This window comes from Vanellus vanellus, assembly GCF_965231255.1.
Source record: "Vanellus vanellus genome assembly, chromosome: Z".
Taxonomy (NCBI): Eukaryota; Metazoa; Chordata; class Aves; order Charadriiformes; family Charadriidae; genus Vanellus; species Vanellus vanellus.
In genome coordinates this window covers 36,233,961-36,248,893 of record NC_138908.1, presented here as the reverse complement: position 1 = coordinate 36,248,893, position 14,933 = coordinate 36,233,961, and the positions used below count along the sequence as shown (strand labels likewise).

Below are 14,933 nucleotides of genomic sequence, written 5' to 3'. Positions count from 1 at the left end.
ACCCCCTACTCTTCTCTGGTGAGACTACACCTGGAGTGGCGCTCCAGTAGGAAAGACATGGACCTGTTGGAGCGGGTCCAGAGGAGGGCCACAAAGATGATCTGAGGGCTGGAGCACCTCTCCTATGAGGAAAGGCTGAGAGAGTTGGGGCCCTTCAGCCTGGAGAACAGAAGGCTCCAGGGAGACCTTATTGCGGCCTTCCAGTACCTAAAGGGGGCCTACAGGAAAGCTGGGGAGGGACTTTTTACAAGGGCATGTAGGATGAGGGGGAATGGCTTTAAACTGGAAGAGGGTAGATTTAGATTAGATATTAGGAAGAAATTTTTCTCTTTGAGAATTGTAAGGTCCTGGAACAGGTTGCCCAGAGAATTTGTGGAAGCTTCATCCCTGGAGGTGTTTAAGGCCAGGTTGGAAGGGGCTTTGAGCAACCTGGCTAGCAGAAGGTGTCCCTGTCCACAGCAGGGGGCGTTGGTTAGATGATCTTCAAGGTCCCTTCCAACCTAAAGCATTCTATGATTCTATGATTTTATGAAATAATATAACATTTTTCCATAACATGTTATTGTTGGCTTTAACAGAGAACACTGGGCACTAAGGTGCTGATAAGGTAAACTAGAGACTCAGTGTAGGTTGGTAAAAGTTAAATGTAACTTGAATAATGATATATTAATTTCCTTATGTTTCTGATAGCTCAACCTAAAACATATTTTTGTAAGTTTGGGGACATACTGTCTTTTTCAGGTTGAATGATCACCTCTGCTAGTAAAGAGGCAGTGATATGTAGACATTATAAAGTACTTGTCCCTCAGTGGGAATATTGTAGTACAAACAGTTCCTGAAAGATGAGAAGAGGTTGGAGGGTAAGCCATGCAAAGGCTGGTAAGTGGAAGGGGGGGGGGGGGGGGGAAAGAAAGAGATAAAGGATATGATCTTGTTGTATGAACACCATTGCTTTAATTTGATTTCTAATATTCATTTCAGAATTAAAAGAAGATCTTTAACCTGAAACATCCACATAATATCAGAATACCAATAAGGAAAGAGAAGGGGTAGGGGGGAGCTTGGGAGCTTACTTTATTTTCTGTAACATTTTCTTCTCCACTTTTGTGACATACCAGTTCAGCCTACCTGATGTTTCCAATTTGTCTTTCTACTGCTTGACTAAGATTCCCTCAACTTAAGAAAATAAAAAATACTTGCTCCCCTAAATTATTGCATATGAAATTTACAAGCTCAATGTCAAAGTGACTGTTTACAAGTGCAGAATCATGCTACTACTTATGTGGTAAGTTAAGGAGGAAAGTTTAAAAATGTTCTTCATTTGTTATTTTCTTATATGTTATGATTATTTTCTACAGATTACCAATGGAACATTAGATGTAAAAAAGTTGATGAAAACTTGGATTCTGCATAAAGGATTTCCTTTAGTCACTGTTGTCCGAAAGGGAAAGATTATTTCTGTACAACAAGAGAAATTTTTGTATCATGTGGAAACAGAAAACTGGACATCAGATGCAAGGTTATTACCTTCTTAATACTTTTTATCCATTAAAATCTACCTGCAGATATCTTTCTTGTGTCTTGTACATCTTTCTCACTTGTATTCAAGGGTTCTAGTATTTTCTTTGAAGTAGGTAGTAAGAGAGAATTTGGCACGGAAATTCACACGTCTAATATCTGCCTGAAGATCCATGTCTATTTCCACCCAAGCAACTGGTAAAAATCTGTGGCACCCTTTGTAAGCTGAGTTTGTTATTTGCATACTTTCCTGAAGCTTTTAAGCTTGAGATTATGAGTTGTGGTAAATAGTAGAATGAATTATTTGGGATTTTTAATACCAAAAGGTAGATCTCACAGGTAAAGTTTTCTTCTAATTTCAGAAAGTTTTGTGTAGTTAATGAGAAGTTGAAGATAGACAGGTTGCAGAAGTTTGCAGAAGTTACAGATGCATATGTCTTACTTTAGAGTCTACTCCTTCCTGCCAAAATGCAGTGTACATGTTGGACTTTGTTAGAGGAAAGTAGAGAAGCTAGAATCAAAGCTTTCTTGGCTTAAAAAATTTAAGATGGTACTAATGCATGACAGCAAATGGCTGAATATGTAAGAGTCAATATCCATTGTACCAAAACCTAAAAGGAAGTACATATGCAAATGCTGAAGAAGCAAAGTTGTGGCAGTTGCTAATTGTAAAATTAATTTTCTGCAAATATGTCTTATAATATGAACCTTACTGTATTTTGTAATAAACAGAAATATGTAAGTTTGACTCCTTTCGAGATTTTGGTGGGTTTATTCAGTTGTTTGAAGTCTTAACAGGAGCTGAGTCTTGCAGAATCGGGCCTGTGAAAGGAGTTTGTCTCTTGAAATGTTGGAAGTTACATGGCTTTGTTTTACTTTTGTTATGTGGAGGAAGGAAAGCAATGCATGGTTGAAAGGCAAGGGAAAAAGGGAAGGATTGTTAGGCTTATTCTTCTGTTTCTGGTCTATGTCAAATTGAGGAGTGCATTCACAGTATCACAGTATGCTAGGGATTGGAAGGGACCTCAAAAGATCATCTAGTCCAATCCCCCTGTCGGAGCAGGGACACCTAGATGAGGTTGCACAGGAAGGCGTCCAGGCAAGTTTTGAATGTCTCCAGAGAAGGAGACTCCACAACCTCCCTGGGCAGCCTGTTCCAGTGCTCTGTCACCCTCACTGAGAAGTTTCTTCTCAGATTTAAGTGGAACCTCTTGTGTTCCAGCTTGAATCCATTACCCCTTGTCCTATCATTGGTTGCTAAGAGTGCTCTGTGTGAGTCATACACAGAAGGGGTCCCTGTCAAAATTGGAATGCATATGTGCAACTTGTTTCATCTCACTCAAAGCTGTGTTTTCTTTAAATAGTCCTTATCATCATTATGAGCCACGATAGCATTTATTCTTCCAGCTTGCAGTTCACTTGAGACAGTCTTCATGGTATGCAATCAATTATGGTTTCTATTACCATGATTTCAGTCTCGTACTCGAATCAACAGAATTTTTTTTTTTTTAATAAAATTTGTAAAATTTCAGGAAGACAGAATATTGGACTGGACGAAAAAATACTAGCTGAATTTCTGATACAGCTAGAGATTTTGTATTCATATGGCTTTGGACAAGCTACTTAGTGTGCTGGAACTGAGGAAGAAGTACTAGGAAATGTGGTGTCCCTTAGGGATCCATACAGGAACCAGCACTGTTTAATGTCTTCATTGATGACACAGAGAGTGGGATTAAATGCACCCTCAGCAAGTTTTCAGATGACACCAAGCTGAGTGGTGTGCTTGACATAGCTGAGGGATGGGGTGCCTTACAGAGGGACCCTGACAAGCTCGAAAAGTGGGCCTTCTCGAGTGAGGCCAAGTGCAAGGTAACCCCCTGTATCAATACAGGCTGGGGAATAAAGGGTTTAATAGCAGTCCTGCCGAGAAGGACTTGGGGATACTGGTGGATGAAAAGCTGGACAAGAACTGCAATGTGTGCTCACAGCCCAGAAAGCCAACTGTATCCTGGGCTGCATAAAAAGAAGTGTGGCCAGCAGGTAGAGAGAGGCAATTCTGCCCCTGTACTCTGCTCTCATGAGACCCAACCTGGAGTACTGCATCCAGCTCTGGGAGTCCTCAGTACAAGACAGACATGGACTGGTTGGAGTGAGTGCAGAGGAGGGCCCCAAAAATTGTCAGAAGGATGGAACTCCTCTCCAGTGAGGACAGGCTGAGAGAGTTGGGGTTGTTCAGCCTGCAGAAGAGAAGGCTCCAGGGAGACATTATTGCAGCCTTTCAATACTTAAAGGAAAGATGGGGACAAACTTTCTAGTAGGGCCTGTTGCGATAGTACAAGTGGTAATGGTTTTAAACTAAACAAGGGTAGATTTGACTTCAGATAAGGAAGAAATTTTTTGTGATGAGGGTGGTGATACACTGTAACAGGTTTCCCAGAGGTTGTGGATGCCCTGTCTCTGCCAACATTCAAGGTCAGGTTGGACAGAACTCTGAGCAATCTCATCTAGTTGAAGATGTCCCTGCTTATTGCAGAGGGGTTGGGCTAGATGACCTTTAAAGGTCCCTTCCAACCCAAGCCATTCTATGATTCTCTGAAATTTTCCCATCTGTCAACATGGTGGGAATTAAAAAGTAATGGCTGTACATGCTGTACATGTATTCTTTTATCATATTCTGATTATATGAGTGAGATTTATATTTTATTATTTTACATAGCATGCAGTGGTCGTAATACTACTAATATATTAAAATGCCTAAATATATATATAAAAAAAACCACAACAAAACAAACACTTCAAGATAAATAATATGTGTTTAATATGTCAGTAAACCTTTGCTTTCCTTTGCAGTTATCTGTGGCATATTCCTCTCACCTACATAACTAGTAGCTGCAACTTTACGCATTGTACTAGTGCATATCTACTGGACCAAAAGTCAGGTATGTGACTCAAAACTTCTGTAGCAAGTTACTTAAGTGCTATAGATTACTGATACTTCTGAGCGCATATTTGCGTAAAATGTGAAGATGAAGGCATACATAGTACAAAATAATTACACAGATCTAAAGCCAAGATCTAGATTGGTGGTGGCATCATTAGAGTGTTGGTCTTTTTATCCCAGTGCATGCACAAAATCTCTCAATGTCCTTTCAAGAGTGAGTAATGGGAGAGTTATTTTGCCAGTGTACTGAAATGTGAGGAAGTAACTTTCTACTGAAATACTATTTCTTTTCTTTGATGGTGTAAGAAAATATTGCATCTGGAACACATTATATTTTTAAGAATGCTGTTGTAGAACTTGAAACCTTCAGATCGTTTCACATAAACTCTCTCTGCCTTTGCTGCAGTGGCTAGTTTGAATCCTAAATTGTTAGTCTGTGGTGGTTTTTTTATTCACCCTGTTTTTTTCCTTAGCAAGTGAATAGTTGCTATACACTTTTGTGCAGTATCATGCTAAAAATCACTTTGGCTGTCTCTTTCCACTGACATGAATAAGTTTTTGCATTTATTCAAGCTGGTCTGACTGATCATTTTACATCTGCTGATGTGTTTTCTTTTCCCCTGTTAAAGTTCTTGGTGCCTTTAACTGGCAATTATTTTTAATCCATAAACCTATCTCATACCTCTACTTTTTGAAATAAAACTATACAAATTTAAAATCACATTCTTAGACTTGATCTTGACATTTTTACTCTTTACTGATTTTTATGAACTGCCACTGCTCTAAAATAACTTTAGAACTACTATAATTAAAGTAAATCATGTTGGTTTATGTCATTCTGACATTGGTTTTACAAAGGCTTCAACGTATTCCTGGCCTTTTTCATTTGAGATGGAGTTTTAGAAAAAACTATTATGAATTGTCAGAATGGAAAACCAAAGCTGTTTAATTGAATGTTTTCTTGATCTTACTAGAACTAATAGGTAAATAGCCTGATTTCATCATTTTTGTTTCACCTTGAATGGCCCTGTTGGTGGTCTTATGTTCATCATACTAATTCCTCAGTCACTGTAGAAACTTAGATGTGGTGGATATGAGAGTAGGAGAGATGTACAAAAGTGTTTGGGTTAGAATGGATGTTTATTACATTTCAAAGGCATTGTAGGTGCTATGCAAATTGATGCTTTTGGCAGGAGTTATAGAATCAGCTTTTTCCCAAAGCCTCACTTCTTGTATCTAGTTGACTCTGAAACTAGAGTGTGTCCTTTCATCTACTTAATGCTGTCTCCATTTCGCTGTTTCTTTATATGATGCTCTTTATATATATATGAAAGTGGGCAGAGACAAGATGGGGTTGTTTTAAAGGAGGACCGGACAGAAGGAGAAAATTTACTGTGCTAAGTAATTAACTGCATAGGTACAATTCGGAGCAAACTGTGATACTGTTCATTCAATCAGATGTAGGAAGAAGGAGTAAGAAGTACAACCTGGAATTTTGGAGCCTTCTTGTGGAACCTTTGTACTGGCTATTCCTTCTTCATAGTAGGGGGAACTAGTGAGTGGAAAAGGATTTATTGACTCTCTGGAACTGTTACCATAAATTGGCAGAAACAAAACTTTCTAAGACTTAGTTTAAGTTTAGAAAGCAGGCACTTCTTTATTACATCACTGGATGCACAGGGGATCACTCCACCTAGTGTGTGTGCCGAGTTGCTCCACTACAAAAATTATATACAATCAAAATATACATATTCATCATACTTCTGAGAAACAATTAACATATTCATACAATTTCCAAAAACTCATTAATACGATATCTGTGATGCATGCACTTTCAGGTACACTGGTGGTCGTCCAGGGTCCTCTCTGGTGGTCACCCATAGTCTTCCTCATTGTGTCCGCTAGTGAACCCGATCTTTGTGCATGCTTAGCTGGGTTGCAGAATTCCATTCCCCCTTTAATCTTGGAACCTCCAGAAGATTTTCTCAGTTTACTTACCAGGCCTACAACTTAGCAGTTTCTTGACAGGTATATCAAAGCTACATTGTTCAACAGTTAGTTTAGATCATACCTAGCTACCATTACACAAGTTATTTGTCACAAAATACATATCATGGTTTTAATTTTCATTGATTATTATCAACATTTATTGTTATGAATATCTATTAATTGGTTTTGATATTTAAATCAAGATGGGAAGGGTAAGGGGGTTTCCAAGCAGCATCACTGGTGCATAACAAGTTTCTGTAGTTACAGACTTCTCTATTCAATTTTTTTTACTCAAAACTTCTCTATTCAATTTTTCATTGTTTCATCCCATTCCTACTCGTTTCTTGATACAAAACAGTAACTAGCTGGTGAGGGTCCTATAGTTAAGAGTTTCAAAACACACAACACTTGAACATCTGATTTCTACTATAATCAAATTTGGTGATTTTACAACAGAACCAGTCTACTTCATAGATTTGGATTTGAACAAACAGTTGCTAAATTTTTATTTCTGCTGCTAACTGACTGTCTGCCCATTAGCTGTCATCGAACTTCCAGAAGAGGTTGAATGGATAAAATTTAATGTGGACATGAATGGCTATTACATAGTACACTATGCTGAAGACTGGAAAACGCTGATTGATCTGTTGAAAAATAACCACACTGCTTTGAGCCCTAAAGACAGAGCCAATTTGATTAACAATATCTTCGTCCTTTCAGGGTAAGACTTTTATATTGGAAAACATAATTAATATGTGTTTGAAGTTTTTTCCAAGTGAAAGAAGATCAAAGATTCTAGAGAAGACTGCTTCAGAGGAGTTCTAGTTCGGTCTTTATTGGCTTATTGAAACTGTTAACTAATATTTATTTTTAAGTTATTTCAGTCATGCTTCCATGTTAGTCTTAGATGTTATCTTCCTGTTCTTTATAGCAACATCCATTTATTTGCATCACAAAGAGCCACAGGATAGCTTCCATTTCTGGAAGACAGTGTTTTCTTTAGTGTCTGATAATCTGCTTAGCTGACTATTTTCCTGTACTCTCTCAATGAGTGCTCCACTTTAGAGAAGTAAGCTATTTGCCTGTCAGTTTTTTAATGGCTCCCTGTCTTGTCTTTCACCACTACTGTCAGAGCAGGGGAGGCTGGGCATTCTGGATGGCACCTTTGTCAGCTGCTTGCTGTATCTAAGTACCCTCACTTATGATAAATATTATTGTTGCACTTCTTTACCTATTTTCATTTTTGTTAACTGAAGGCATGTTAGTGGCCATTGTTGCTTTGTTGCTATCTTACTAATGTAGTAATACAAAAATCTCTACATCTAAAGTGTTTCTTATGTTACTCCCTCTATTCATCTATTCCTCTCTTAGTGTAATGGAGAGCATCACTTCTGATCTTATTTCAGGGAGTGCATTTGGTTTGGAAGCCATTTTAATGTTTGTATTCATTTACCTATAGTCTAGGAAAAGAGTCTCTGGAAAAGGCCTTTGAGATGATTGATTACCTTAACAAAGAGAGCAGCACTGCACCACTCACTCAAGCTTTGTTTCAGCTAAGTCTTATATACAGCCTTTTAGAGAAAAACGGTGAACAACAACTGGCAGCACGAGTCATGGTATGTCTTAGATTTCTCTAAATTATAATTTGAAACAATTTGCCATAATGTTCTTTGTAGTTAGATTATCTTTTAAAGTGTTGACTGTTGAACTTATTCAGTAATCTCACTAAGGTGGATGGGGATTCTAGATAGTTGCCAGTCTTGCTTGCTTTTCTTAAGGAGTAACGATCTCTTACTGAAATGCTAAAGTTTTTTGGATCAAATTCCACACACATACCACCCGCAGCCCCTGCAGTGTTTTGTAGGAAGTGTAATGCAGTGGGAACACAGCAGTGTCTGGGGTTTTCTGTAGTGGCTATAAAGGTCAATGTAGTACAGATATGTAATTAAACAGAGTCCATGACATTTTTCTAGTACAGAAAGTTTATTTCCAAAATTATTGGAGTGGCTGGAGATCACAGGTCTAATTACTTTGTATAGAGGCAATGGAAAAAAAAAAAAAAAAACCAAAACTATTTTCTGTAAAAATAGGAACACATGAATGGTTGCCATTGTCGCATTCCAGCTGTGCGGTAGACTGACATGATACAGCGCTACAGGCTTAGCAATGAAGTCAACATTGTAGCCTCAGTTCTTCCTGAGGAAATGTCTTTCATTTCTCTGTTTACCTTCTTATTATGAAACCTCCTCTCTGTATTCATCTACAGGTTTAAAATGATCCTTGCTGCTTTACATTGTAGTACGTCAGCAAAGGGATTTAGTCAAGAAAGAAAAATTATTAAATGAACAGATAGAATAGCAGGTGTTTTTCTTTACAGTAGGTAGGGGTAATTAGTGAGCACTTAAGGAAACTTTTAAGAAATAAAAAAAACCCACTACTATAATAATTTTCCTTATTTAGTATTTATTCAAAAATTTTACAGATCTGCTGTGATAAACAGCCCAAGCTATGGTTTGCAACGCAGTGTCTATGAGGTTATATTTAAGTTCAAGTGTTTCAGCTGAGATGCAGTAGCTAGTCAGGCACCTAGCTGTGGTTCATATACAAATATGAATGGTGTTCAGCCTATAGATAAAGGTTGGTTTGTTTGTGCTAAAGTAAGGTATATTAACTGTCACTTGATGGACTTAAAAGCATCTAAACATACAAGAGTTGTAGTTAGTTGTGACAGTAAGCTGGCTACATACAAGTCTGACTGGTAGCTCGAAGAGTAGTCTTCAGTTTCCATGTGCAACTTAAGATGTAGATGTGGCCCATTTTTCAGATCTATGTGGTTTCTGATATTTATTCACACAGTAAGAAATGGTACATGTAAATTGAAATAAAAACTACCATGTTTAACTTCCGCATTTCTAAAACTTAGCTTTTTTTTTTTTTTTTAACTAATTTTGTGTATAGAAAATCCTCTTGGGAAGAATTAGCTACTACTCATAATTTTTCTTCTTTTAGCATAGAATAGAGCACCTGCTTGGTGATAAAATTGATCAACAGCATTGGACAGATGATGGGACCCTGTCTGAACGAGAGCTCCGGTCAATGCTGCTAACTTTTGCCTGCACCCATGATGTGAGAAACTGTAGAACAACTGCCACTGAGATGTTTGAGAAGTGGATGAAGTCTAATGGAACAATGAGGTACCACAAAAACTGGGCTTCAATTTCTTTTATCTGCCTGTTTTCCTCCTACCTTGCCACCATTGTTTGGGGGAAAAAACCCCAACAAACGAAACAAAACAAAAAAACCCACACACCACCACCACCAACTGAATATTGGTAAAGCGTGTCATTCTGTATTTTACTGTGCCTTATGTAGGAGTAATTGCTGTTTTAAGTTGAGAGGGAGAACTGTGTTAGAATTTAAGACTTTTTCTGCGGTCTCATAAAGTGTGACTGCAAAACCAGCCACGAGTAGCTTCCATCTGCATTTCCCAAGCTGCATGCTCAAGGAGGATTACTTAGTAGCAATGTCAAAGCATACCTTTTTATCTTGCAGAATTCATTCTGCTTTGGATTCATGTGCATTTTGAGCAACAGAAAATTACTCAGATTTTTGTACAATTTACTGTGTTTTCATATGACTAGTATGATTTGCTTTTTCCCAGTGACTTAGAAGTATTAGACTGGCATGAATTCACTCCTGCAAAATTACAATTGCTACAGAATTACATTGCTCAAAAGGCAGGCATCTCTTTCAAGCGAATCTTTTAATTTTGTGACTTTTCTTCCTTCTCTTCTCAGATGAGCATTTTTATATCCCCTTTGTGTTTGTTTGGTTTTTGTTGTTGTTTTGTTTTGTTGTTTTTTTTTTTCTTTGTAGTCTGCCTAGTGATGTTATGAAAGCCATATTTACAGCTGGAGCCAAATCTAGTGATGGCTGGGAATTCCTCCTAAAAATGTACTCCTCTTCAGTTTCTGAAGCAGAGAAAAGCAAAATGATTGAAGCCTTGGCCAGTACAGAAGATGTCAGAAAGATGATCTGGTATGAAGGAGCCAAAAAGTTGTATGCTGCGTAAATTAAAAGCGTTAAAATATTTGAAAAACTGTATTGCTTTTTTGTATTGTGAAAAAAAACCCTCTGGTTGCGAAAGATAATCTATCCACATGTTTTGTACAGGGTTCCATAAACATGAAGAACCTGATAGTTTTCACTTTAAAATAATTTACATAATAGTGTAGCTCAAAAGGCTAAATTCTGATTATGCATAAAGAGAAAAAACTTGAACTTAAAGGCTTTGTACTAATGGTAACACAAAATTGCAGATTTTGTGGTAAAGGTAATAAAATTGAACATTGTTCTATGGAGTCTTACAAGATTGGTCTATCTTTATAACCAAGGTTATAACTAGTTGGGGGTTTTCTTTGTTTTTTTTTTTTTTTTTCTTTTTTTTTTCTTCCTTTGGGTGCAATTTTGACCTTACTTTATGCTCCAACACCTCTCTGTAGACCACATCTCAGTACTGCTTGGGAGGTCACCAAGGTTGTCCTGCTAGACGATTCTTGTTACAGCATTTGTCTCTTAAATTTTCAATGATGTATTATGTGTTCTTTTACAAGTTGTTGGAAGTTACTTCATCTTTTCCAACAATAATGAAAATTCAGATACTTGATTTAAAGTTAAGGTCACTCTGATACTTGGAAACTAAAGCTAAATACGTACAGTGGTTATAAAATGAAGCATCAGTGTGTTCCAGGTGGCAGAAGTGGCTTGTTGTTTGATCTGTTATACAATCTTTTCTGTCTAATTCAGGAATATCAGGAGAATCATGTGAAGATACAAATAGTTGTTCTTTTTTCTTGTCCCTTTTCATATGCTTTGTGTTTTAGGTTAATGCAGAACAGCCTTGAAGGAGAAGTCATCAGGGCACAGGAGCTTCCGCATATCATAGCAACTGTTAGCCAGAGTATGCCTGGATACTTGCTGGCCTGGGACTTTGTCAAAGAGAACTGGAAAAAGCTTACACGAAAGTAAGGTGTTTGATGTAGCTGAAACTCACAGTGGCAAACTACCTGTTTGTTTCTTTCAAGCACAAGATAATAAACAGTTGGATTCCTATAAGAAGATTTGTATTAAAATTGTAAAACCTCTTTTAAAATCTGATTTTACAAAAATAACTTGAAACATAAACTTTGAAGTCTCACCAAGAGTTGATGGGGCTTTGGAGGCTACTAGAGCATCATAGCAATTCTAAAAAATCTTGATTTGAATTTCTCTTAAAAGGATGCCATCTCTAAGATGATTGCTGCAGATGCAGGATGTTTATGTGGATCAAATGCATTCAAAAGCAGGCCCAGGCAATTCATTCAGCATTTTTTATTTCTGCCTTTTTTACATCAACCCCAAAACAAAATAACCAAAAAATCCTAACTGCTTTAGAAATACATGTTGTCCTCAACTGGCCTTGAAGGGTATCCAGCAGGAGAGCTGGCCTGCATTGTCCTCAAAAATCTAACAATACATGGAAAAATGTGTTTCTAAATCCTGGTTTTGCTTTGGAACAGTTTCACATTGCTAAAAAAGCTTCTTCTGGATGAAAATTTCTATTCTAGCAAGCTCTTGATAACCACTATTACAAAATTACTTTGCTTGAAATGAAATCTGGTTGCAAATTCAATTACTGTAGAGTTTCGGAGAATCATAGAATAGTTTGGATTGGAAGGGACCTTTAAAGGTCATCTAGTCCAACCCTTCAGCGACGAGCGGGGACATCTTCAACTAGGTCAGGTTGCAGGGATAGCACATCTACCACCTCTTTGGGCAATCTATTACAGTGTTTCACCCTTGTCATAAAAAATTTCTTCCTTATATGAAGTCTGAATCTACCCTCCTTTAGTTTAAAGCCACTAATGCTTGTACTGTCGCAACAGACCCTGCTAAGAGGTTTGTCACCATCTTTCTAATAAGCCCCCTTTAAGTATTGAAAGGCCGCAATAATGTCTCCCTGGAGCCTTCTCTTCTCCAGGCTGAACAACCCCAACTCTCTTAGCCTGTCCTCATAGGAGAGGTGTTCCATCCCTGTGGTCATCCTCATAGCCCTCCTTTGGACCCACTCCAACAGGTCCGTATCTTGTACTGAGGACTCCCAGAGCTGGATGCAGTACCCCAGGTGGTGTCTCACAAGAGCAGAATAGAGAGGGAGAATCACCTCCTTCGACATGCTGGCCATGCTTCTTTTGATGCAGCCCAGGATACAATAGGCAGTACGTACCATAAGTACAGGTCTTGGTAACCAGTTCTTTACTATTTGAACTGTGATAGGAGTTTGAAAATTTTCCATGTCTTTTGTTCTGAAGTTCAATTTTTAGAGGGATTAGGGAACTTCTAAGGACTTAAGGCTTGGACTTCTAAGACCTTGTATCTCTTTTGAAAAATGAGATGTGAAAACTTGAATTTAAGTGCTTTTAATCATTTCCAACTACTAAACCAATAAAGTAGAAATAAAAATGTGTACGTATGCTGAACCTGTATCTTAAAGTGACTCCTAGTTAAAAATAACTTCTTTGTTTGTATTTCAGGTTTCACCTAGGCTCATATACCATCCAGAATATCGTTAGTTGGTCAACTTCTCAGTTTGCCACAAAGGCGCATCTACTTGAGGTTGGTGCCTTAATCTGTGAGAAAGGCATATTTTCCAATGCCAGTGCTGTTTTCATTTAATTGAGGAATGAGGAAAACGCATATTTTTCTGTCCTTGAGGCCTTTTTGCAATAATATACATCTATTGCTTTCCCTATTTCACACACAGCAAATATATATAGAAACATGTTGTAGATTACATACTGAGCCTGTGGCAGAATTGCATATAGAGTTGAACCCAGTCATGTTCATACTGTTTTGTTTTCCTGTTCACTGGAACGCACTCTCTCCCAAAATAATAATTTGGTCTAGACTGAATATTGGTCTAGATTTCATAAACAAGCTATGCTTTCTGCACCTCTGGAATGTGATGGAGTGCCATAAAAATTGCTTTATGTTATTTTTGCTGTCAGCAATCCCAAGGAGCTATTTTGGAGGTTGACTATCACTTAAGAGCTGGTTAATTGCCATTAGAAGTCTCTGTTGTCTTCCCTAACAAGGCCTTGAAGCTAACGTGTCAATAATGGTTTATGGTTTAGTCTAATATTTTCATTCAGATACTTTGGTAGAGATAGCTGTTTATGGTTTGATCTATAGTATTTTAAGTGTTAACATTGACAATTATAATGATGAGTGGGTGTGGGGATCATTCCAGAGCACTGAAGAGGGTTGCTTGCAACAATCAATTCTTTGTCACAGATCAAGACTCCTTTTCCAGAACTTTGAGTGCTCCGTGATTGCTCTGTGATGAATATGATAAGTGAATGTCTATTTATTGGTGAAATAATTTATTGGAACCAAATGAGTTACTGCTGCAGTTCCCATGAAAAAATACTTTCCTTGCATTTTGGGAACTCGAGAGGTTTGCTTACTGCAGAGATACAAATTATTCTTGGGAATGGATTTCCTGCAACTTATGTGTAGCCTTTGTTTCTGAACCTATTTGTGTGGCCAGTGTTGATTTTAGTTAAAATTTTCTTTTTCTTTCTTTTCTCTTGCTATGCAGGTGAAGTCATTTTTTGAGTCAAAATCAGAGGAGAGTTCTCAACTGCGTTGTGTAAAAGAGGCAATTGAGACAATTCAGCTCAATATCCAGTGGATGGAGATGAACTTAGCAAAGCTACAAGAATTGCTGTAGTGCACATAATGCTGTGGTGTGTCGCTCATTTAGGAGCTCTGTTTGGCAGTTACTGTGTTTCTGTAGCAAAACCCAGGGTGAAATCAGGCATCGCAGCAGCATTGTTTGCTCTGTTGAGGTGTCTAGATAGCTCAGGGCATGTCTCAGATATTTTTTTATTTCCTTGGAGCATTTATGACCAAGATGTAAGTATTTATTCTGAAGCTGTTTTCATCTATAGACCAAACATCTGCACAAATGATTAAATATAATTTCATATTTGAAACATAAGCCCTTTCAGTTTAAGTTGTGTTGTAGTTTGTTGGGAGTGGGTTAATATTGACAGTTAGGGTCAGAAAGAAAGAAAGAAAGAGTTACTTCTTTGCAGACTGCTTGATGAGGAGTAGATTTTTTAATGCAAAACTAGGTGGTTGCCACATCTGTAGATATAGAAGCTGTAGTGAAACAAAATCATACTTCAGATACATAAGTAGTAGTGGATCTTATCAAGTACACCAGTTTAGGTGAAATAAATAAGGTTCCAATTTTATTTAAGTTTGGGTTTTTTATTTTCACAGTTAGCTTTAGGAATTACACAAAAATATAAGAATATCTCATGCTAATAGTATACACTTTGATGTATAAAGTGTCTGGGTAGTAGTATGGAAAAGAAAAACCAGAGAGCAAACCCCAAGTGTTTTAGAGATGGAATTTCCAGAAGCACTGATGTGACCT

General features: G+C 37.6%; 1 protein-coding gene across 1 annotated transcript in view; it reads left to right on the top strand.

The window, feature by feature from the left end:
* LNPEP (leucyl and cystinyl aminopeptidase) overlaps positions 1-14,513 on the top strand; it is a 42,707-nt gene extending 28,194 nt beyond the window's left edge. The window contains exons 9-17 of the mRNA XM_082497904.1: positions 1,359-1,519; positions 4,369-4,457; positions 6,989-7,169; positions 7,908-8,064; positions 9,458-9,642; positions 10,325-10,486; positions 11,332-11,472; positions 13,021-13,102; positions 14,088-14,513. Of these exons, the coding sequence (XP_082354030.1) occupies positions 1,359-1,519; positions 4,369-4,457; positions 6,989-7,169; positions 7,908-8,064; positions 9,458-9,642; positions 10,325-10,486; positions 11,332-11,472; positions 13,021-13,102; positions 14,088-14,219 (1,290 nt within the window). The 3' untranslated portion in view covers positions 14,220-14,513. The remainder of the gene's footprint in view (positions 1-1,358; positions 1,520-4,368; positions 4,458-6,988; positions 7,170-7,907; positions 8,065-9,457; positions 9,643-10,324; positions 10,487-11,331; positions 11,473-13,020; positions 13,103-14,087) is intronic.
* The last annotated feature ends 420 nt before the right edge of the window (positions 14,514-14,933 follow it).